Source organism: Taudactylus pleione, unplaced genomic scaffold (assembly GCF_031769625.1).
Source record: "Taudactylus pleione unplaced genomic scaffold, aTauple2 ptg000418l, whole genome shotgun sequence".
NCBI classification, from domain to species: Eukaryota; Metazoa; Chordata; class Amphibia; order Anura; family Myobatrachidae; genus Taudactylus; species Taudactylus pleione.
The window spans coordinates 548,015-572,007 of record NW_028284820.1 but is presented as its reverse complement, the minus strand read 5'-3'; the positions used below and the strand labels follow the sequence as shown (position 1 = coordinate 572,007).

The window sequence follows — 23,993 nt, the reverse complement described above, 5'->3', positions numbered from 1 at the left end:
ACATTCACGGCAACCCGGGAATTTGGCTGAGGCAGGCCAAATATCCGGGATTCTCGGTATGTCTGAAAGGAGTATAAGTTAGGCATCCCAGAGCAAATAGATAGATAGATAGATATATTATGGTTTTTTAATTTCTTTTATTTTTTCGAACATCCGTCTTCTGCTGCTGGGGATGTCAGAAGGGGTCTGAGGAGTTGGCGCTATCGGCAGTAGATTGTTTTGTGACATCACTGTTAGTGTTGCAGCTGTGGCATTTTTCACTTCATTATCTGTTGAGAACTTCTTTCCGCGCTATGTCCGGGCTATATGTCCAGTACTGTCCCATTCATTTTAATCAGTGCTGCCAATGCAACAGCAGTAACATGTGGTCGGGCATTGTCTTGGAGCAAAAACCACTGTTTCTTCAGCAAATGTGGTCTTTTCTTCCTCATGGCTCCACACAAATGACTTTTTAGGACATTTGCATAGTAGTCGCCATTAATTGTCTGTCCACGGAGAACCCAGTGCTGTAGGACCATACTGTGCGCATCAAAAAACAGCAGTAGCATGGCTTTACACAGAATTTTTTGGGCGGAGGCGAATTTGCGTGTACACTGGACGATTTGGATTTCGGATCATAATGACGAATCCACAATTCGTCACGTCACAATCGATGTCAGGAAATCTGGTGTCCTCTCCGACATCCAAACAGTGGTTTTGCACGATTCAACTCGTCGTGAGATTTCTGGGTACCCATCTGGCACACGCGCGATGTCTTTTCAGTTCCTTTGTCACAATATGCTGAACCCGTTTGAATGAGATGCCAAGTGAAGCCGAAAGTTGCGTAAAGTTAACAGTCTGTCATTTTGCAACATCTCTACAGCTTTGGCAATGTTGACATCTACAACTGTGGTGAATGGTCTCCTAGAGCGCGCTTTGTCAGTCACTTTGAAGTGCTTCCACCACCGAAATACTGCAACACGGCTAATTTTTTCTCCAAAGTATGGTTGCCGTAACAATTCATGTTTAATTTCCACTTTTTCAACAAAGCTCCCCTAGTGCCTAACCCTGTCGCTCCCCCTAGTGCCTAACCCTGATGCTTCCCCTATGACGCTGCCCCTAGTGCCTAACCCTGAAGCTCCCCCCCCCAGTGCCTAACCCTGAAGCTCCCCCCCCAGTGCCTAACCCTGAAGCTCCCCCCCCCAGTGCCTAACCCTGAAGCTCCCCCCCCCAGTGCCTAACCCTGAAGCTCCCCCCCAGTGCCTAACCCTGAAGCTCCCCCCCAGTGCCTAAGCCTAACCTTAAAAATGTTGAATAAAAACATGTCGACCATTTTAACCTGTCGCCCTTTTGTCATACCTGTTCCTGAACGTCTGTCCAGACTATCTGGTTGTATTTAGCCTAATAATCCCACACCCAGCCTGTGTAATGTCAGCATTATATCATCTTGGAGCATAGGGCAGTTATGTCAGCAATTATGAGGAGCACAGATGTATGTGATTGGACATCTTTCTAAAGGTTGGTACACTTTACTGTAGACGATAGGTCGCCCAATCTGGTGAATCTGGCTGATATATCGTCCACATTAGCCAGTGTGTACCCTCTATGAGCCACCATGCGTGCTCTCACGGGGTCGTTCATCACAACGACAGATCGAGCCTACATGCTGCTCAATCTGTCAATTTGATGAACGACGCCATGCTTGTGGATGCGGCTGGTGAAGGACAAATCGTGTGGTCGTTCATCTGATTGTGTAGTGTGTACCCGGCATAAATGGACTTCTTTAGATCCTAGCTGATTGGTAGGTCACACTCTTTGCTCATGGACCTCCCTTGTCTCTGTGCAGGCATCTTTCCTTTCCGACCAGCCAGAGCCGTATTTGCCTTTTCTCTCGCGATTCCTGGAAACGCAGATGTTTGCCTCCTTCATTGACAATAAAATAATGTGCCATGACGAGGATGACAAGGATCCCGTTTTACGTGTGTTTGATGCAAGAGTGGACAAGATAAGACTGTTAAACGTCAGGACACCGACTCTCCGCACATCCATGTACCAGAAATGCACGGCCATCGAAGAAGCAGGTAAGCTGCACAATACAAGGTTTCCCAGTTTCCAAATATTTCTTTGTTGTTTTTTTGGTTCTACCCCATTGTGGGAACGGTATCGCCAGCAGTTTGTTGATTATATTTTCTATTTACATGTTCTGTATATATTTGTGAGTTAATAGCTTTCAAATTGGATGATGTAATCTAACATTATACTTGGGACTGATAATCCCGGGGGGGGTGTTGCTGTGGGCTCTACTTGAGCATTAAGTGAGAACATCCTTAGAACCCTGATCCAGGACTCTGAGGATCTACCTAGAGTGCTTGAGGAAGTTCACAGGACTCTTTTTAAAGTGCGAACACCCTTCCTCATCTTTGGTTAAACTCATTCCTATGGAAGCAATTGCTCAGTAATACAGACCATAAAAGAAAATACAACCCATAAATGATCATATTTTAATTTATAATGTTGATTTAAGTAACCTATATACTGTAACTAATATAGACCTGTCTGTTCTACAGTAAAGTCCATAGAGCTGCGACTCTCCAAGATCGATCACACAGCCATCCACCCGCATCTCCTGGATATGAAAATCGGACAGGGGAAATACGAGACCGGGTTCTTTCCCAAACTGCAGTCTGATGTGCTGTCCACTGGGCCGGCCACCAACAAGTGAGGGTTCTAACCTGTCTCCGCACTGCATCTCTGCTGATTAATGCTCACTGTCTCACTATATATACATATATTTATATATATATATATACACACATACAATCAGGTACATAAATATTGGGACATTGACAGAATTTTCATATTTTGGCCGCTATTCACCACCACAATGGCTTTGAAATTAAACAAACAAGATGTGCTTTAACTGCAGACTTTCAGATTTAATTTGAGGGTAATTACATCCAAATCAGGTGAACGGTGTAGGAATTACAACGGTTTCTCTATGTGCCTCCCACGTTTTAAGGGGCCAAAAGTAATGGGGCTATCAACTCAAAAGCTATTTCATGGACAGGTCTGGGCTATTCCCTCGTTATTTCATTATAAATTAAGCAGGTAAAAGGTCTGGAGTTGATTCTAGGTGTGACATTTTCATTTGGAAACAGTTGCTGTCGACTCTCAATATGAGATCCAAAGAGCTGTCACTATCAGTGAAGCAAGCCATCATTAGGCTGAAAAATCAAAACAAACCCATCAGAGAGATAGCAAAAACATTAGGTGTGGCCAAATCAACTGTTTGGAACATTCTTAAAAAGAAAGAACGCACCGGAGAGCTCAGCAACACCTAAAGACCCGGAAGACCACGGAAAACAACTGTGGTGGATGACAGAAGAATTATTTCCCTGGTGAAGAAAAACCCCTTCACCACAGTTGGCAAAATCAAGAACACTCTCCAGGAGGTAGGTGTATATGTGTCAAAGTCAACAATCAAGAGAAGACTTCACAAGAGTGAATATAGAGGGTTCACCACAAGATGTAAACCATTGGTGAGCCACAAAAACAGGAAGACCAGATTAGAGTTTGCCAAACATCATCTAAACAAGCCATTACAGTTCTGGAACAACATCCTATGGACAGATGAGACAAAGATCAACTTGTACCAGAGTGATGGGAAGAGAAGAGTATGGAGAAGGAATGGAACTGCTCATGATCCAAAACATACCACCTCATCAGTGAAGCATGGTGGTGGTAGTGTCATGGCGTGGACATGTATGGCTGCCAATGGAACTGGTTCCCTTGTATTTATTGATGATGTGACTGCTGACAAAAGCAGCAGAATGAATTCTGAAGTGTTTCGGGCAATATTATATGCTCATATTCAGTCAAATGCTTCAGAACTCATTGGACGGTGCTTCACAGTGCAGATTGACAATGACCCAAAGCATACTGCAAAAGCAACCAAAGAGTTTTTTAAGGCTAAAAAGTGGAATGTTATGCAATGGCCAAGTCAATCCCCTGACCTGAATCCGATTGAGCATGTATTTCACTTGATGAATGCAAAACTGAAGGCAAAATGCCCCAAGAACAAGCAGGAACTGAAGACATTTGCAGTAGAGGCCTGGCAGAGCATCACCAGGCATGAAACCCAGTGTTTGGTGATGTCTATGCGTTCCAGACTTCAGGCTGTAATTGCCTGCAAAGGATTTGCAACAAAGTATTAAAAAGTGAAAGTTAGATTTAGGATTGTTTAGTTTGTCCCATTACTTTTGGCCCCTTAAAAAGTGGGAGGCACATATAGAAACCGTTGTAATTCCTACACCGTTCACCTGATTTGGATGTAATTACCCTCAAATTAAATCTGAAAGTCTACAGTTAAAGCACATCTTGTTTGTTTCATTTCAAAGCCATTGTGGTGGTGAATAGAGGCCAAAATAGGAAAATTCTGTCAATGTCCCAATACTTATGCACCTGACTGTATGTGTGTGTGTGTGTTTCTGGGGATTGTTTCTTACTTTACTATTTGTGTTCCTTTTATATATTATTTATTTGTCTTATTGCTACTTCTTTTCTTGTATGTTTTGGTTTTAGCTAGTTCTTTCCGTTTGTTGCATTTATTGCAGATGGACAAAGAGAAACGCGCCAGCGCAGTGGAGACGGAAGGACAGACAGAAACAACATACCGAGCACCTTAGACTTGATAATGACCAAAGAGAGGTAAGTGTCCAACTATGATTAAAGGTCTGACGGATTCCACACCAAGACATTCAGCTCTGTTTACTTTAAAGTATTTATTCATTTTTATTGTGTTCTTTGGCATTTTTGTAGCATTTCACTAAAGGTTTTGCTAGATGATGTTGTTTGATCTCTATTTATTGCTGATCTATACGGGTATAGTGTAGTGATCAGCCAGACAGAACAATGTGCATGAGAGACTGTGATGTATGCTGAAGGTGTGCTGAGATACAGAATGATGGTGGTATATACAGTGTGTATGAGAGACTGTGATGTATACTGAAGGTGTGCTGAGATATAGAATGATGGTGTTATACGATGTGTATGAGAGACTGATGTATACTGAAGGTGTGCTGAGATACAGAATGATGGTGTTATATACGATGTGTATGAGAGACTGTGATGTATACTGAAGGTGTGCTGAGATATAGAATGATGGTGTTATACGATGTGTATGAGAGACTGTGATGTATGCTGAAGGTGTGCTGAGATACAGAATGATGGTGTTATACGATGTGTATGAGAGACTGTGATGTATACTGAAGGTGTGCTGAGATACAGAATGATGGCGTTATACGATGTGTATGAGAGACTGTGATGTATACTGAAGGTGTGCTGAGATACAGAATGATGGCGTTATACGATGTGTATGAGAGACTGTGATGTATACTGAAGGTGTGCTGAGATACAGAATGATGGTGGTATACGATGTGTATGAGAGACTGATGTATACTGAAGGTGTGCTGAGATACAGAATGATGGTGGTATATACAGTGTGTTTGAGAGACTGTGATGTATGCTGAAGGTGTGCTGAGATACAGAATGATGGTGGTATACGATGTGTATGAGAGACTGATGTATACTGAAGGTGTGCTGAGATACAGAATGATGGTGTTATATACGATGTGTATGAGAGACTGTGATGTATACTGAAGGTGTGCTGAGATACAGAATGATGGTGTTATACGATGTGTATGAGAGACTGATGTATACTGAAGGTGTGCTGAGATATAGAATGATGGCGTTATATACAGTGTGTATGAGAGACTGATGTATACTGAAGGTGTGCTGAGATATAGAATGATGGCGTTATATACGATGTGTATGAGAGACTGTGATGTATACTGAAGGTGTGCTGAGATACAGAATGATTGCGTTATACGATGTGTATGAGAGACTGTGATGTATACTGAAGGTGTGCTGAGATACAGAATGATGGCGTTATACGATGTGTATGAGAGACTGTGATGTATACTGAAGGTATGCTGAGATACAGAATGATGGTGGTATATGATGTGTATGAGAGATTGTGATGTATGCTGAAGGTGTGCTGAGATACAGAATGATGGTGTTATACGATGTGTATGAGAGACTGTGATGTATACTGAAGGTGTGCTGAGATACAGAATGATGGTGTTATACAATGTGTATGAGAGACTGATGTATGCTGAAGGTGTGCTGAGATACAGAATGATGGTGTTATATACAGTGTGTATGAGAGACTGATGTATGCTGAAGGTGTGCTGAGATACAGAATGATGGTTTTATACGATGTTTATGAGAGACTGTGATGTATACTGAAGGTGTGCTGAGATACAGAATGATGGTGTTATACGATGTGTATGAGAGACTGTGATGTATACTGATGGTGTGCTGAGATACAGAATGATGGCACTATACGATGTGTATGAGAGACTGATGTATGCTGAAGGTGTGCTGAGATACAGAATGATGGTGTTATACGATGTGTATGAGAGACTGTAATGTATGCTGAAGGGTTGCTGAGATACAGAATGATGGTGTTATATACGATGTGTATGAGAGACTGTGATGTATGCTGAAGGTGTGCTGAGATACAGAATGATGGTGTTATACGATGTGTATGAGAGACTGATGTATACTGAAGGTGTGCTGAGATACAGAATGATGGTGTTATACGATGTGTATGAGAGACTGTGATGTATACTGAAGGTGTGCTGAGATACAGAATGATGGTGTTATATACAGTGTGTATGAGAGACTGTGATGTATACTGAAGGTGTGCTGAGATACAGAGTGATGGTGTTATATACGATGTGTATGAGAGACTGATGTATACTGAAGGTGTGCTGAGATACAGAATGATGGCACTATGCGATGTGTATGAGAGACTGTGATGTATGCTGAAGGTGTGCTGAGATACAGAATGATGGTGTTATATACGATGTGTATGAGAGACTCTGATGTATGCTGAAGGTGTGCTGAGATACAGAATGATGGCGTTATACGATGTGTATGAGAGACTGTGATGTATGCTGAAGGTGTGCTGAGATACAGAATGATGGCGTTATACGATGTGTATGAGAGACTGTGATGTATACTGAAGGTGTGCTGAGATACAGAATGATGGTGTTATATACAGTGTGTATGAGAGACTGTGATGTATGCTGAAGGTGTGCTGAGATACAGAATGATGGTGTTATATACGATGTGTATGAGAGACTGAGATGTATGCTGAAGGTGTGCTGAGATACAGAATGATGGCGTTATACGATGTTTCTACTTCAGGGTCCATAGGGGGTCCACAGGGTTGACCTTGGGGTATAGCTGGATCTGGATCCATGGGCACCACGCAGTTCAAGCTTTAGCTGCTCCCAGGTTGCACTCGGGTCCTTCCTCCTCTATACCCCGCCCTCGGCCACAGCACCTCAGTTTGAGTTGGTGCTCGGCCGGAGTCTGGTCACCTGCGCAGGGGGGCTGCAGGAGCAGTCCCCTAAAGCTTTCTATTTTTATTTAAAAAAAAAAAAAAAAAAAAAAAGAGCCTGTTAGATTTTTATTTTAAAACAGAGGCTCTAGTGTGGCAGCGACGGGCTGTCTATGCAGACGCCCACGCTGCCGCTCTCCTTCCCCGCTGGCGCCGCGACGCCAGTACTGCACTGGGGATCGCGGCGGGAGGCCAGAGTCCGTACTAGCCGGACTCTGGGTCCCTCCCTGGACTGCTGCCGGAGTCGCAGGGGACAAGGTAAGCCGCGAATCGCCGATTAGCGGCGGCTCGCGGGTATTGCCTGCACATGCAGTCCTTTGCCCCCGGCCCTAGGGGACAGACCGGGGGCCGCTAGCGGTGGCGGCGGGCTCCCCCTCTGAGGAGGAATAACCCGTGGGACCACTAGACCACCAGGGATATATGGCAATCGGGCTGCCGGCAAGCCCTGGGGTTAATATGCTAGCCAGGGGAGGAAGCCTTCCCTGTCAGCGGCTCCTCCCCTCAGCTCAGCGCGCCTTTCAACACGGAGTCTGGCGTCGCTGAGCTGCAGATACTCAGCCTCTCCTCCTCTGAGGTCTCCAGTGGCTATTTTCTACAAGTGGCAGCGGAGATCTTCAGGGAGCACGCGGACCGGTCCCCCTGTGTACCTCTCCCCCGATATAAGGACTGTGTACACAGCACTATAGCCCTCCCAGACACTGAATCTGGGCAGGTTGATTGTAGTGGAAAGGTGCAGTGAGTATATCTTCCTGCATGGTATGTGACTTTTGCTAGTGCTGCCTGTCTGTGCTTATTTTTCGCTTACTGTCAGCTTATACCTATCCCTTTACTTCTCCTACAAGCCCTACAGGTGTGTGGGGGAGGGGCGTTTCTGCAGACCTCACCTATATAAATCACGTATTTGTGAGGTCCGTCACATACAGTTGTGTGCTACACAGTGCCGTATTGTGGGCTGTTGTTTAGCACACCGGTGAGTGCGTTTTCTTCTGCCCTGTTGCCAGATATATTTTTTGACTATATAATATATTCTGTCATGTCAGACGAGGAGGTTGACCGCTCAGTGGCTCCGGTGTTGGCCTCCTGCGGACGCTGTTCTGCAGGAGTAGATAGGGAGGATTTGTCACAGGATGGCCTGTGTAGTCGATGCCAGGTGGCTCCTGGCCCATCCAGACCTTCTCTGGCGCAGGAACCACCGTGGGCGATGTTTTCTCAAGTGCTGGTGTCTATTGCGGACCGTCTGTCAGTCCCGACTGCTCTCCCTACTAGGGCGTTGCCCCAGCCGACCATCCCCCATTCCCCGGGTGTCCCGCAGTTATTGCGGAGTCCTCCTGGGTCTCAATCAGTAGGTCCCTATGCGGGGTTGCCTATGTATATACAGGCTTCCCCTGTGCCGCAGCAGCCTGTGGTACCTTTTCAGGCCCCTATGGCGACTCCACCATGGGTGGATGTGCTCTCCAACTCCGTGCAAAATTTGGCGGCCGCTTCCTCGGCTTTTCAGTCAATGTTGCAGACTGACATGCCTTCTAGGATTTCAAAACGCCCACTCATGACACGGGCTGCTCAGGTATCCGACTCAGAGGGTTCCTCAGATGATGGGGAGGTCCCTGATGACACTGACTCGGACGCCTCGGTCCAGGAAATGGATACCAAGTCGTCCATTAATGTGCGAGCACTAGTTAGGGCGGTGCGAGCTATTCTTCTTATAGAGGATGAGGCACCGGTTCCTAAGTCGAAGTTTCCTAGTTTCAAAAAAACTAAGGTGGCTTCTGCGGTGTTTCCCCTGTCGGATCAGTTGACGGATCATATGGCGGTAGCTTGGCAGGCGCCCAGTAAGAGATTCCTTCCTCAGAAGCGGTTGGCTTCTAATTTACCCCTTCCCTGAGGCACATTGTAAAAAATGGGAAACTCCACCGGCGGTGGATTCCCATGTCACCCGTTTAACTCGGGGCGCCACCTTACCATTACCGTCGATATCCTCGCTGAAGGATCCCACGGACAGGAAAGTTGAGACTTGCTTAAAGTCTATTTACTCCCTCTCCGGGGCGGTGGCCCGACCGTCCATGGCCATCTCCTGGGTGGCCAAGGCCATTGAGGGGTGGGCCAATGCATTGGAAGATACCTTCCCGGACGACACTCCGGATGTCCAGCGGGTGTTGTTGGGACAAATGAGGGACGCTGCTTCTTACATTGGAGAAGCTTCTTTAGATGCTAGTCTGCTGACCTCGCGGGTATCGGCTGCAGCGGTGTCTGCCCGCCGATCCTTATGGTTGCGGTCCTGGAGAGCGGACTCTGATTCAAAGAAAGGTCTGGAGGCCTTACCTTTCAATGGGGAATTACTATTTGGTCCGGACTTGGACAAAATAGTGGACACCCTGGCTAAATCCAAGTCGGCCTTCCTCCCTTCGGCGGCACTGCCTGCTAAGGTTCGGCTTTTCGTTCCTTTCGGGTTCAGGGTAAGGCGAAAGGTCAGTCCTTCCCGAGACAGTCTGCGAGTAAGACTGCCTCTAAACCCAAGAAGCAAGCCTGGAGTGCTCGGCGCCCTCCTTCCAAGCAGGAAGATAAACCTGCGGCCTGATGGGACGGGCCTCCCTCTGGGGGACCTCAGAGTGGGAGGCCGACTTCTTCTATTTGCCCAGTGCTGGCACAATACCACCACGGATGCCTGGGTTCGAGAAGTGGTCTCCCAAGGGTACGCCCTGTCTTTTCGGCACAGACCACCCCACCAGTTTTTCTGCACAAGTCCTTCTCAGGACAAGACCAAGGCGTTACAGGTTCAGGAGGCTATAGAGTCCTTGCTGAAAGCAGGGGTCATTGTTCCCGTTCCTCTATCACAACGAGGGACGGGGTATTATTTGTCTCTGTTTCTGGTGCAGAAACCCAATGGTTCTCATCGCCCTATCCTCAACTTGAAGTCTCTGAACAAATTCCTCAGAGTTCCCAAGTTCAGGATGGAAACGTTACGTTCCATCATTCTGGCGATGGAACCGGGGGATTACATGGTGTCCCTGGACATCCAGGACGCCTACCTCCATGTTCCGATAGCATCTTCACACCAGCGGTATCTGAGGTTCGCTATCCTTCAACACCACTATCAGTTCCGGGCGCTACCCTTTGGTCTCTCCACGGCACCGAGGGTGTTCACGAAGATTATGGCGGTCATGGCCGCACATCTTCGGAACCAGAATGTACGGCTGCTGCCGTATCTGGACGACCTCCTGTTGCTGGCGAGCTCCCCGGAGGTACTGCTTCAACATCTCCACCTGACGATCGCTTGCCTGCAAGCACACGGGTGGTTGATAAATTGGAAAAAGTCCTCCCTGATTCCATCACAGCGGATGGTTCATTTGGGAGCCCTGCTGGATTCGCGTCAGCAAAGGATCTTCCTGACTCCGGAGAAGGTCGCCTCCCTACAGCTGCGGATACGCAGTTGCCTGAGCCGTTGCCGCCTGTCGGTCCATTCGGCTATGAGAGTTCTGGGGTCCATGGTGTCGACATTCGACATGGTGGAATTTGCCCAGTTCCATTCCCGGCCCCTGCAGGGGCTGATTCTATCAGAATGGAACGGGTTACCTCACCGGATCCGCTCTCAGGTGCTGGTGTTGTCTCCGGACGTTCGGCAATCTTTGGCTTGGTGGCTTCAGACAGCTCATCTGGTCGAGGGGCGCCCATTTTGGATCCCGGACTGGGTTCTGCTCACGATGGATGCCAGTCTCCGGGGTTGGGGGGCAGTGACCGGCTCTTTGTCGCTTCAGGGTCGTTGGTCAGCGGAAGAAGCACTTCTCCCCATCAACATCCTGGAACTGCGGGCAGTATACAGGGCCCTGCAGTCGTCCGGCCCCGCTCTTCACGGAAGGGCGGTACAGGTGCAATCCGACAACGTCACCACGGTGGCGTATATCAACCACCAAGGCGGAACTCGCAGTCAGGCAGCGATGTCGGAGGTGTCTCGTATCCTGACTTGGGCGGAGGGTCACATTCCTGCGATCTCGGCGGTCTTCATCCCCGGAGTCCTCAATTGGGAGGCGGACTTCCTCAGCCGTCACGACGTGCATCCCGGGGAATGGTCGCTTCACCCAGAGGTGTTTCAGCTACTCGTGGACAGGTGGGGACTGCCGGAGCTGGACTTGATGGCCTCCCGTCACAATCACAAGTTGCCCGTTTACGGGTCAAGGACAAGAGACGCAGGCGCAAGTCTGGTGGACGCGCTGTCGGTGAAATGGACGTTTCACCTGGCGTATCTGTTTCCTCCGATATCCCTGCTTCCTCGGGTTCTGCGGAAATTCAAGCAGGACGGCGGCATGCTCGTGCTGGTAGCTCCGGCGTGGCCCAGACGTCCTTGGTACTCCGATCTCAGGGGCCTCTCTATCGACGCTCCGTACCTTCTTCCCCAGCGTCGGGACCTGTTGTCTCAGGGGCCCTGCCTTTACCCGGATCTGGGTCGGCTGTCTTTGACGGCGTGGCTCTTGAGACAGCCGTCTTGAGGTCTCGGGGCTTCTCCAGTTCGGTTATTGGTACCATGCTCAGGGCACGCAAGCCTGCTTCAGCACGGATTTATCACAGAGTGTGGCACACTTACTTTCAGTGGTGTGAGTCCAGACATTATGATCCTCAGGTGTTCCGAGTTTCTAGGATCTTGGAATTTCTTCAGTCAGGATTGGATCTCTGCTTACGCCTTGCATCTCTGAAGGTTCATGTGTCCGCCTTGTCCGTGTGGTTTCAACGGCGGATTGCAATACTACCAGACGTTCACACCTTTTTCCAAGGTGTTCTCAGGATCCAGCCTCCCTTTGTGCCTCCTGTGGCTCCTTGGGACTTGGCGGTGGTGCTACGGGTCCTGCAGGGTCCTCCGTTTGAGCCTCTTGAGGCGGTGGAGCTCAAGTGGCTGACATTTAAAACGTTTTTTCTCCTGGCAATTGCTTCGGCCAGGAGGGTGTCTGAATTGAGGGCGCTTTCCTGTCGCCCTCCTTTCCTGATTTTTCACCAGGACAGAGCGGTGCTCCGCACTCGTCCTGAGTTTTTGCCCAAAGTGGTCTCGAAGTTCCACATTAATCAGGAACTTGTTGTGCCAGCTTTTCAGTCCCCTGATCTTTCAGCTGGTGAGACTTCCTTAGATGTGGTCCGGGCGCTTAGAATTTATGTAGACCGGACGGCTTCGGTTAGGAAGTCTGATTCCTTGTTTATCCTCTTAGGTTTTCACAAGAGGGGTTGGCCTGCCAACAAACAAACGTTAACCCGTTGGCTTCGTTCCGTTATTTGTGAGGCTTATGCACAGGAGGGCTTACCTGTGCCAGCCTCTGTTAAGGCTCATTCCACTCGTTCTGTGGGTCCCTCTTGGGCTGCTAGACGTGGCGCTTCTGCTGTTCAGCTGTGTAAGGCGGCCACTTGGTCTTCAATTCAAACGTTTTTGAGGTTCTATGCGTTTGACACCTTCGCCTCTCAGGATGCATCCTTTGGACGCCGGGTACTCCTTTCAGCACAGGAGCGTCCCCGCCCTTAGTTGTACTGCTTTGGGACATCCCCAAGGTCAACCCTGTGGACCCCCTATGGACCCTGAAGTAGAAAACAAGAGATATGGTAAGAACTTACCTTTGTTATCTCTGTTTCTACGAAGTCCATAGGGTCCACAGGGCACCCGCCCTGACGCACCTGGCTTCAAATGGGCTGTGTGGCTGGTCACCGGTTTTCCGTCTCCCATTTCTGTGAGTATGGTTTCTTGTGTGTTCCAGTCTTCCTTCTCTCTGTTTAGTCTCCTCCTCCGGCCTTGGCTGCTTACCAACTGAGGTGCTGTGGCCGGGGGCGGGGTATAGAGGAGGACGGACCCAAGTGCATCCTGGGAGCAGCTAAAGCTTTAACTGCGTGGTGCCCATGGATCCAGATCCAGCTATACCCCAAGGTCAACCTGTGGACCCTATGGACTTCGTAGAAACAGAGATAACAAAGGTAAGTTCTTACCATATCTCTTGTTGTATGAGAGACTGATGTATACTGAAGGTGTGCTGAGATACAGAATGATGGTGTTATATACAGTGTGTATGAGAGACTGTGATGTATGCTGATGGTGTGCTGAGATACAGAATGATGGCGTTATATACAGTGTGTATTAGAGACTGATGTATGCTGAAGGTGTGCTGAGATACAGAATGATGGCGTTATACGATGTGTATGAGAGACTGATGTATACTGAAGGTGTGCTGAGATACAGAATGATGGTGTTATATACAGTGTGTATGAGAGACTGTGATGTATGCTGAAGGTGTGCTGAGATACAGAATGATGGTGTTATATACAATGTGTATGAGAGACTGTGATGTATACTGAAGGTGTGCTGAGATACAGAATGATGGCATTATATACGATGTGTATGAGAGACTGTGATGTATGCTGAAGGTGTGCTGAGATACAGAATGATGGTGTTATATACAGTGTGTATGAGAGACTGATGTATACTGAAGGTGTGCTGAGATACAGAATGATGGTGTTATATACAATGTGTATGAGAGACTGTGATGTATACTGAAGGTGTGCTGAGATACAGAATGATGGTGTTATACGATGTGTATGAGAGACTGTGATGTATGCTGAAGGTGTGCTGAGATACAGAATGATGGTGTTATATACAGTGTGTATGAGAGACTGATGTATACTGAAGGTGTGCTGAGATATAGAATGATGGTGTTATATACGATGTGTATGAGAGACTGATGTATGCTGAAGGTGTGCTGAGATGTAGAATGATGGTGTTATACGATGTGTATGAGAGACTGATGTATACTGAAGGTGTGCTGAGATACAGAATGATGGTGTTATATACAATGTGTATGAGACTGTGATGTATGCTGAAGGTGTGCTGAGATACAGAATGATGGTGTTTTATACGATGTGTATGAGAGACTGATGTATACTGAAGGTGTGCTGAGATACAGAATGATGGTGTTATACAATGTGTATGAGAGACTGTGATGTATACTGAAGGTGTGCTGAGATACAGAATGATGGTGTTATACGATGTGTATGAGAGACTGATGTATGCTGAAGGTGTGCTGAGATATAGAATGATGGCGTTATATACAGTGTGTATGAGAGACTGTGATGTATACTGAAGGTGTGCTGAGATACAGAATGATGGTGTTATACGATGTGTATGAGAGACTGATGTATACTGAAGGTGTGCTGAGATACAGAATGATGGTGTTATACGATGTGTATGAGAGACTGATGTATGCTGAAGGTGTGCTGAGATACAGAATTATGGTGTTATATACAGTGTGTATGAGAGACTGATGTATACTGAAGGTGTGCTGAGATACAGAATGATGGTGTTATACAGTGTGTATGAGAGACTGATGTATACTGAAGGTGTGCTGAGATACAGAATGATGGTGTTATACAGTGTGTATGAGAGACTGTGATGTATGCTGAAGGTGTGCTGAGATACAGAATGATGGTGTTTTATACGATGTGTATGAGAGACTGATGTATACTGAAGGTGTGCTGAGATACAGAATGATGGTGTTATACAATGTGTATGAGAGACTGTGATGTATACTGAAGGTGTGCTGAGATACAGAATGATGGTGTTATACGATGTGTATGAGAGACTGATGTATGCTGAAGGTGTGCTGAGATATAGAATGATGGCGTTATATACAGTGTGTATGAGAGACTGTGATGTATACTGAAGGTGTGCTGAGATACAGAATGATGGTGTTATACGATGTGTATGAGAGACTGATGTATACTGAAGGTGTGCTGAGATACAGAATGATGGTGTTATACGATGTGTATGAGAGACTGATGTATGCTGAAGGTGTGCTGAGATACAGAATGATGGTGTTATATACAGTGTGTATGAGAGACTGATGTATACTGAAGGTGTGCTGAGATACAGAATGATGGTGTTATACGGTGTGTATGAGAGACTGTGATGTATACTGAAGGTGTGCTGAGATACAGAATGATGGTGTTATACGGTGTGTATGAGAGACTGTGATGTATACTGAAGGTGTGCTGAGATACAGACTGATGGTGTTATATACAGTGTGTATGAGAGGCTGTGATGTATGCTGAAGGTGTGCTGAGATACAGAATGATGGTGTTATATACAGTGTGTATGAGAGACTGTGATGTATGCTGAAGGTGTGCTGAGATACAGAATGATGGTGGTATACGATGTGTATGAGAGACTGTGATGTATGCTGAAGGTGTGCTGAGATACAGACTGATGGTGTTATATACAGTGTGTATGAGAGGCTGTGATGTATGCTGAAGGTGTGCTGAGATACAGAATGATGGTGTTATATACAGTGTGTATGAGAGACTGTGATGTATGCTGAAGGTGTGCTGAGATACAGAATGATGGTGGTATACGATGTGTATGAGAGACTGATGTATGCTGAAGGTGTGCTGAGATACAGAATGATGGTGTTATATACAGTGTGTATGAGAGACTGATGTATACTGAAGGTGTGCTGAGATACAGAATGATGGTGTTATATACAATGTGTATGAGAGACTGTGATGTATACTGAAGGTGTGCTGAGATACAGAATGATGGTGTTATACGATGTGTATGAGAGACTGTGATGTATGCTGAAGGTGTGCTGAGATACAGAATGATGGTGTTATATACAGTGTGTATGAGAGACTGATGTATACTGAAGGTGTGCTGAGATATAGAATGATGGTGTTATATACGATGTGTATGAGAGACTGATGTATGCTGAAGGTGTGCTGAGATGTAGAATGATGGTGTTATACGATGTGTATGAGAGACTGATGTATACTGAAGGTGTGCTGAGATACAGAATGATGGTGTTATATACAATGTGTATGAGACTGTGATGTATGCTGAAGGTGTGCTGAGATACAGAATGATGGTGTTTTATACGATGTGTATGAGAGACTGATGTATACTGAAGGTGTGCTGAGATACAGAATGATGGTGTTATACAATGTGTATGAGAGACTGTGATGTATACTGAAGGTGTGCTGAGATACAGAATGATGGTGTTATACGATGTGTATGAGAGACTGATGTATGCTGAAGGTGTGCTGAGATATAGAATGATGGCGTTATATACAGTGTGTATGAGAGACTGTGATGTATACTGAAGGTGTGCTGAGATACAGAATGATGGTGTTATACGATGTGTATGAGAGACTGATGTATACTGAAGGTGTGCTGAGATACAGAATGATGGTGTTATACGATGTGTATGAGAGACTGATGTATGCTGAAGGTGTGCTGAGATACAGAATTATGGTGTTATATACAGTGTGTATGAGAGACTGATGTATACTGAAGGTGTGCTGAGATACAGAATGATGGTGTTATACAGTGTGTATGAGAGACTGATGTATACTGAAGGTGTGCTGAGATACAGAATGATGGTGTTATACAGTGTGTATGAGAGACTGTGATGTATGCTGAAGGTGTGCTGAGATACAGAATGATGGTGTTTTATACGATGTGTATGAGAGACTGATGTATACTGAAGGTGTGCTGAGATACAGAATGATGGTGTTATACAATGTGTATGAGAGACTGTGATGTATACTGAAGGTGTGCTGAGATACAGAATGATGGTGTTATACGATGTGTATGAGAGACTGATGTATGCTGAAGGTGTGCTGAGATATAGAATGATGGCATTATATACAGTGTGTATGAGAGACTGTGATGTATACTGAAGGTGTGCTGAGATACAGAATGATGGTGTTATACGATGTGTATGAGAGACTGATGTATACTGAAGGTGTGCTGAGATACAGAATGATGGTGTTATACGATGTGTATGAGAGACTGATGTATGCTGAAGGTGTGCTGAGATACAGAATGATGGTGTTATATACAGTGTGTATGAGAGACTGATGTATACTGAAGGTGTGCTGAGATACAGAATGATGGTGTTATACGGTGTGTATGAGAGACTGTGATGTATACTGAAGGTGTGCTGAGATACAGAATGATGGTGTTATACGGTGTGTATGAGAGACTGTGATGTATACTGAAGGTGTGCTGAGATACAGACTGATGGTGTTATATACAGTGTGTATGAGAGGCTGTGATGTATACTGAAGGTGTGCTGAGATACAGAATGATGGTGTTATACGATGTGTATGAGAGACTGATGTATGCTGAAGGTGTGCTGAGATACAGAATGATGGTGTTATATACAGTGTGTATGAGAGACTGATGTATACTGAAGGTGTGCTGAGATACAGAATGATGGTGTTATACGGTGTGTATGAGAGACTGTGATGTATACTGAAGGTGTGCTGAGATACAGAATGATGGTGTTATACGGTGTGTATGAGAGACTGTGATGTATACTGAAGGTGTGCTGAGATACAGACTGATGGTGTTATATACAGTGTGTATGAGAGGCTGTGATGTATGCTGAAGGTGTGCTGAGATACAGAATGATGGTGTTATATACAGTGTGTATGAGAGACTGTGATGTATGCTGAAGGTGTGCTGAGATACAGAATGATGGTGGTATACGATGTGTATGAGAGACTGTGATGTATCAAGTCGATCTGTCCATCTTCAGGGTTAGTCTGCTTCCCATCCGCAAGTCCCTATTTCGTATAAGTAGTTTCTCACGGTGTTTTGTGGGTGGATGGCTGTTACACTCAGTGATTCTGTTAGGCCCTTCTCATCATTCTGAGCACAAGAAATGGGCGCTAAGCACACTGGGCCTGATTCAGATGCGAGCGCTGAGCGCTCGCATGCGGGTCGATGGTGGCCCAGTGCGCATGCGTACGACGGAGCCGGCTCTGTCGTGCGCATGCGCGAGACCCGGATAGCGACGGCTAAGCCGTCGCTCCGGGTCTCGAACCAAAGTGGGCGTGCTGTCGATGTTGAGTGACAACACTCCCCCTTTGGTGGGCGGGCCGGGGGCGTGGCTGCCCAGATGGAGGAGTTGCGGCAACGAGACCCTACCACAAGGGTCTCGTCGCAAGCCTGATGGTCGCGATGGTCTTGACCATCGCGACCATCTTCCTGGCCGCCCGCTATTGCTGTGGGTGATAACCCACAGCTATGCGAGCGGCCAGTTGGCCGCTCTAAAAAAACAGATGGCCGGCCCTGATTCAGAGCGAGCGCTCTGTCAGAGCGTCCGGCTCTGAATCAGGCCCTCTATTCATAGGAAAGGTTTCCTTTGTGCTCAGTTACTTTTTCTATGTATTATGTTTGTATTGCTTTCCACTGATGCAATTGTGTTTCTTGCCCCCGACTTATTTGTATTTTTTTCTTCTTCTACTGAGGGGTCACCGATGATGTTTTAACATCTGCTTTGCCTTAGTAATAAACCCCCGTGTCCCCCCTTTCCAGAAATACATCCAGGAAGCGAGAAATATGGGCAGCACCATCCGCCAGCCCAAGCTCTCCAACCTGTCTCCATCCGTTATCGCCCAGACCAACTGGAAGTTTGTGGAAGGGTTGCTGAAAGAATGTCGAAATAAGGTGTGGCACTCTCCTCAGACCGTTTCCTAGGCACCGCTCATCATGACTGTCTCCCCATTGAGCTCTGTGCGTTTTAAAGTCCCTGAGATCTCTGGTCCACAGTGCAGAGTGTGAAGCGTGTCCCCGCGTTCCATGTGTGTCGCATAAGCCAGACACCACACTTTGTATTTGTCTGTATATTTTCACCCTCCAATTAACTAGCAGGGTATTTGTGTTTTAAGGTGTCCTATGTCTGGTATAGTTGGCACCACAACCTAACTAGTCAGTAATAGTGTGTTCCTGTATTCTACTACATTCAAAAATGGGTGTTGGTCTATGCTCCCTCTTTAACGTTCTGCACAGGGTCCAGTGATGGCTGTCACTTGCAGTAGCAAATGGGTAGACATGACAGCTACTAATGTGTCCTTTCTTACTGTTACTTCAGTCATGCCAAATAGCCCCCCACGGGGCGCCAGGTCATGGGCGTCTTGCGCCATAGCCTGTGTGGACACCCAGTAAGTGAAGACACATCTGTATTTCATTAGGTCATTACCTTTATGAACAGTACAAGCTGTTCACTTCTGGGGTTTTCTTGTAGACCAAGAGGATGCTGGTGGAGAAGATGGGCCGGGAAGCTGTGGAGTTAGGCCACGGAGAAGTCAGCATAACGGGTGTTGAGGAGAACACTTTAATAGCCAGCCTGTGCGACCTCCTGGAGAGGATCTGGAGCCACGGTCTCCTGGTTAAGCAGGTAGCGTCCGGTTCCCCATGTGGTAGATCTTGTGGCCTCCCGTCCTCTGGAAACGTCATCCATGTTCTGTGTTTGTGCCCCAGGGAAAGTCCGCCTTGTGGTCCCACCTGTTACATTATCAGGACAACAGGAGGAGAATGACTGCCGGTAGCTTTGGCTATGCAGGTAACCGTTATCTAGACATATTCATATCGAAGACTAAATGTAAAGAAATACAATGCAATCTTATCTTGAAAGTACCCGGGCCCCCTTTAACTAAGCCCACATTCCCTGATCTTACACTGACAGGTTTTAATTACTTGCTGCTTTTTTTTACATTGGTTAATTTTCTTTTTTTTAAATTTTAACCTCATTACTGCCGTAGCTTTAACGCCTCCACTTTATATATAGCCAAATAAGAAGTCAGCGGCACTCCCGGACTTAGAAAGTAAATAAGTGTTTAATTCATGCCAATAGCGCCGACGTTTCAGGGCCTCGCAGGACCCTTTTATCAAGGCTGGCAATATAACTTAATGCCAGCATTGTTATATTGCCAGCCTTGATAAAAGGGTCCTGTGAGGCCCTGAAACGTCGGCATACAACCACAAAGCCAGATTATTTAAGATGTCATTTATATAGTCACCGTTTCTGCACTGCTTTTCCCAGCAGTATGATCTTATTTCTGCCCAATGACACTAGGGGGCGCTCCATTGTCACACAATTTCATTGTTTGTTTTTGGTCTCTTACTAGTGGCCACTATAGGTTAACTGTTCAGCTCTAACCAGATTGGAATTTCACATTTACCGACTGCTAATTTTGCTTCCTTTAGAGCAAAACATAAGAGCTACATTTTTGTGGCTACATCTCTATAAAAAAAAAAAAATATATTTTATGAAAGGTGCTGAGAAGCTGCTGTTCTGTTCTAGAATTGTTTTTAGACTCCGAGAGACGGAAATCTGACCCCAGTCCTGTGATGGCTCCTCTGAAGATCTCATTGGTGCAGGACATGCTGTGAGTGTTAATAATGTAATATAAGGGAGCAGTAGTGCGGTATGTGGTGGGTAGGCCATAGTCTGATTGGTGTGGGTCAGAGTGGGTGGGCCATAGTCTGATTGGTGTGGGTCAGAGTGGGTGGGCCATAGTCTGATTGGTGTGGGTCAGAGTGAGTGAGCCATAATCTCAGTGGTGTGGGATGTGGTGAGCGGGCCATAATCTCAGTAGTGAGGGATGTGGTGAGCGGACCATAGTCTCAGTGGTTTGGGATGTGGTGAGTGAGCCATAATCTCAGTGGTGCAGGATGTGGTGAGCGGGCCATAGTCTCAGTGGTGCAGGATGTGGTGAGTGGGCCATAGTCTCAGTGGTGCGGGATGTGGCGGGTGGGCCATACACTCAGTGGTGCGGGATGTGGTGAGTGGTCCATAGTCTCAGTAGTGAGGGATGTGGTGAGCGGACCATAGTCTCAGCGGTGAGGGATGTGGTGAGCGGACCATAGTCTCAGTCTCAGTGGTGCAGGATGTGGTGAGTGGGCCATAGTCTCAGTGGTTTGGGATGTGGTGAGTGAGCCATAATCTCAGTGGTGCAGGATGTGGTGAGCGGGCCATAGTCTCAGTGGTGCAGGATGTGGTGAGTGGGCCATAGTCTCAGTGGTGCGGGATGTGGCGGGTGGGCCATACACTCAGTGGTGCGGGATGTGGTGAGTGGTCCATAGTCTCAGTAGTGAGGGATGTGGTGAGCGGACCATAGTCTCAGCGGTGAGGGATGTGGTGAGCGGACCATAGTCTCAGTCTCAGTGGTGCAGGATGTGGTGAGTGGGCCATAGTCTCAGTGGTTTGGGATGTGGTGAGTGAGCCATAATCTCAGTGGTGCAGGATGTGGTGAGCGGGCCATAGTCTCAGTGGTGCAGGATGTGGTGAGTGGGCCATAGTCTCAGTGGTGCGGGATGTGGCGGGTGGGCCATACACTCAGTGGTGCGGGATGTGGTGAGTGGTCCATAGTCTCAGTAGTGAGGGATGTGGTGAGCGGACCATAGTCTCAGCGGTGAGGGATGTGGTGAGCGGACCATAGTCTAAGTCTCAGTGGTGCAGGATGTGGTGAGTGGGCCATAGTCTCAGTGGTTTGGGATGTGGTGAGTGAGCCATAATCTCAGTGGTGCAGGATGTGGTGAGCGGGCCATAGTCTCAGTGGTGCAGGATGTGGAGAGTGGGCCATAGTCTCAGTGGTGCGGGATGTGGCGGGTGGGCCATACACTCAGTGGTGCGGGATGTGGTGAGTGGTCCATAGTCTCAGTAGTGAGGGATGTGGTGAGCGGACCATAGTCTCAGCGGTGAGGGATGTGGTGAGCGGACCATAGTCTCAGTCTCAGTGGTGCAGGATGTGGTGAGTGGGCCATAGTCTCAGTGGTTTGGGATGTGGTGAGTGAGCCATAATCTCAGTGGTGCAGGATGTGGTGAGCGGGCCATAGTCTCAGTGGTGCAGGATGTGGTGAGTGGGCCATAGTCTCAGTGGTGCGGGATGTGGCAGGTGGGCCATACACTCAGTGGTGCGGAATGTGGTGAGTGGTCCATAGTCTCAGTAGTGAGGGATGTGGTGAGCGGACCATAGTCTCAGCGGTGAGGGATGTGGTGAGCGGACCATAGTCTCAGTCTCAGTGGTGCAGGATGTGGTGAGTGGGCCATAGTCTCAGTGGTGCGGGATGTGGCGGGTGGGCCATACACTCAGTGGTGCGGGATGTGGTGAGTGGTCCATAGTCTCAGTAGTGAGGGATGTGGTGAGCGGACCATAGTCTCAGCGGTGAGGGATGTGGTGAGCGGACCATAGTCTCAGTCTCAGTGGTGCTGGATGTGGTGAGCGGGCCATAGTCTCAGTAGTGCGGGATGTGGTGAGTGGTCCATAGTCTCAGTGGTGAATGGGCCATAGTCTCAGTGGTGCGGGATGTGGTGAGTGGACCATAGTCTCAGTGGTGAATGGGCCATAGTCTCAGTGGTGCCGGACGTGGTGAGAGGACCATAGTCTGTGGTGCGGGATGTTTTGAGGAGGCCATAGTTTGTGTTGTGGGACATGGTGAGCGGGCCATAGTCTCAGTGGCGTAAGGCCTGGTGGAGACATAGTTGTCTGTGCGGTAATGAGCCGTAAAATGGATGAGGTGTAATTATTGCTGGTTGCAGAAGAATGGGTTTGCTCTCGTCTGTGAATACTGTAGACAGTAATGGTTTCTGTAGTCCCATCTCTCATTACAGAGGCTTGTTAATTGTCTTGTGTCAAATTTAGTGCTAATTCTTCTTTGTTTGATGGAGAACCAGACTTAAGGTGCGTACACACGAGACGATGTGCGCCCTGAACGAACATCGTCCCGTGTGTCCCTGGCAGGAGTGTGCCAGTGTCGTTAACGACACTGAACGAAATCAAGAACGATTTCTACTTCAGGGTCCATAGGAGGTCCACAGGGTTGACCTTGGGGTATAGCTGGATCTGGATCCACAACGGGCACCACGCAGTTAAAGCTTTAGCTGCTCCCAGGATGCACTTGGGTCCGTCCTCCTCTATACCCCGCCCCCGAGCCACAGGCACCTCAGTTTTAGTTGGTGCCCAGCCGGCGTCGGGTCACCCTGGCGCAGTGGGGCTGCAGTAGCAGCCTCTAAGCTTATTTTTTTAAAAAGAAGATTTTATTTATTTTTTCTATCTTCAGAGCGGCAGCATCAGACTGTCCATCTGGACGTCCAAGCTGCCGCTCCAACATCCCCGCTGGCGCTGCGACGCCAGTACTGATCTGGGGATCACAGCGGGACACCGGAGTCAGTACTAGCGTGGCTCCGGGACCTCCCACTGACTGCTGCCGGGCTCACGGGGACAAGGTAAGCCGCGAGCAGCGCTGCTTCCGCTGCTCGCGGGGAAAATGCAGTCTATTGCCGCCGGTCTCTGGGGACAGACCGGCGGCGCTAGTAGCGGCAGGCTCCCCTTCACAGGAATACCCCGCATGTCCGCTGGACCACCACGGTGTAAGAACCGGAAGGGAACCGGCATCCCTGGGGTTAAACACTAGACAGGGGAGGCAGCCTTCCCTGGTTTAGCGGCTCCTCTCCAAAGCTCAGCGCGCCTTCTCTCGTGTGCTGGCGTCGCTGAGCTGCTCCTACTGTGGTCACTCCTCCTCAGAGCTCTCCGGCGACCATCTTCTATTGGCATCAACGCAGCAGATCTCCCAGGCGGTGCTGACCCGGTCCCCCTGTGTACCTTTCCCCTGTGAGGACAGTGTACACAGCGCTATAGCCCTCCCAGACACTGAATCTGGGAGGTTGATTGTAGTGTAAAGGTGCAGTGAGTATATAACATATCCTCTGCATGGTATGTGACTTTTGCTAGTGCTGCCTGTCTG

At 47.7% G+C, this 23,993-nt stretch overlaps 1 protein-coding gene across 2 annotated transcripts in view; it reads left to right on the top strand.

Moving 5' to 3' along the window:
* Positions 1 to 23,993, top strand: part of DENND5A (DENN domain containing 5A) — an 84,685-nt gene that overhangs the window by 39,955 nt on the left and 20,737 nt on the right. For both annotated transcript variants that reach the window (XM_088447103.1, XM_088447102.1), the window contains 7 exons: positions 1,826 to 2,060; positions 2,547 to 2,697; positions 4,593 to 4,686; positions 18,783 to 18,914; positions 19,492 to 19,644; positions 19,728 to 19,809; positions 20,551 to 20,635. In XM_088447103.1, the coding sequence (XP_088303229.1) occupies positions 1,826 to 2,060; positions 2,547 to 2,697; positions 4,593 to 4,686; positions 18,783 to 18,914; positions 19,492 to 19,644; positions 19,728 to 19,809; positions 20,551 to 20,635 (932 nt within the window). The remainder of the gene's footprint in view (positions 1 to 1,825; positions 2,061 to 2,546; positions 2,698 to 4,592; positions 4,687 to 18,782; positions 18,915 to 19,491; positions 19,645 to 19,727; positions 19,810 to 20,550; positions 20,636 to 23,993) is intronic.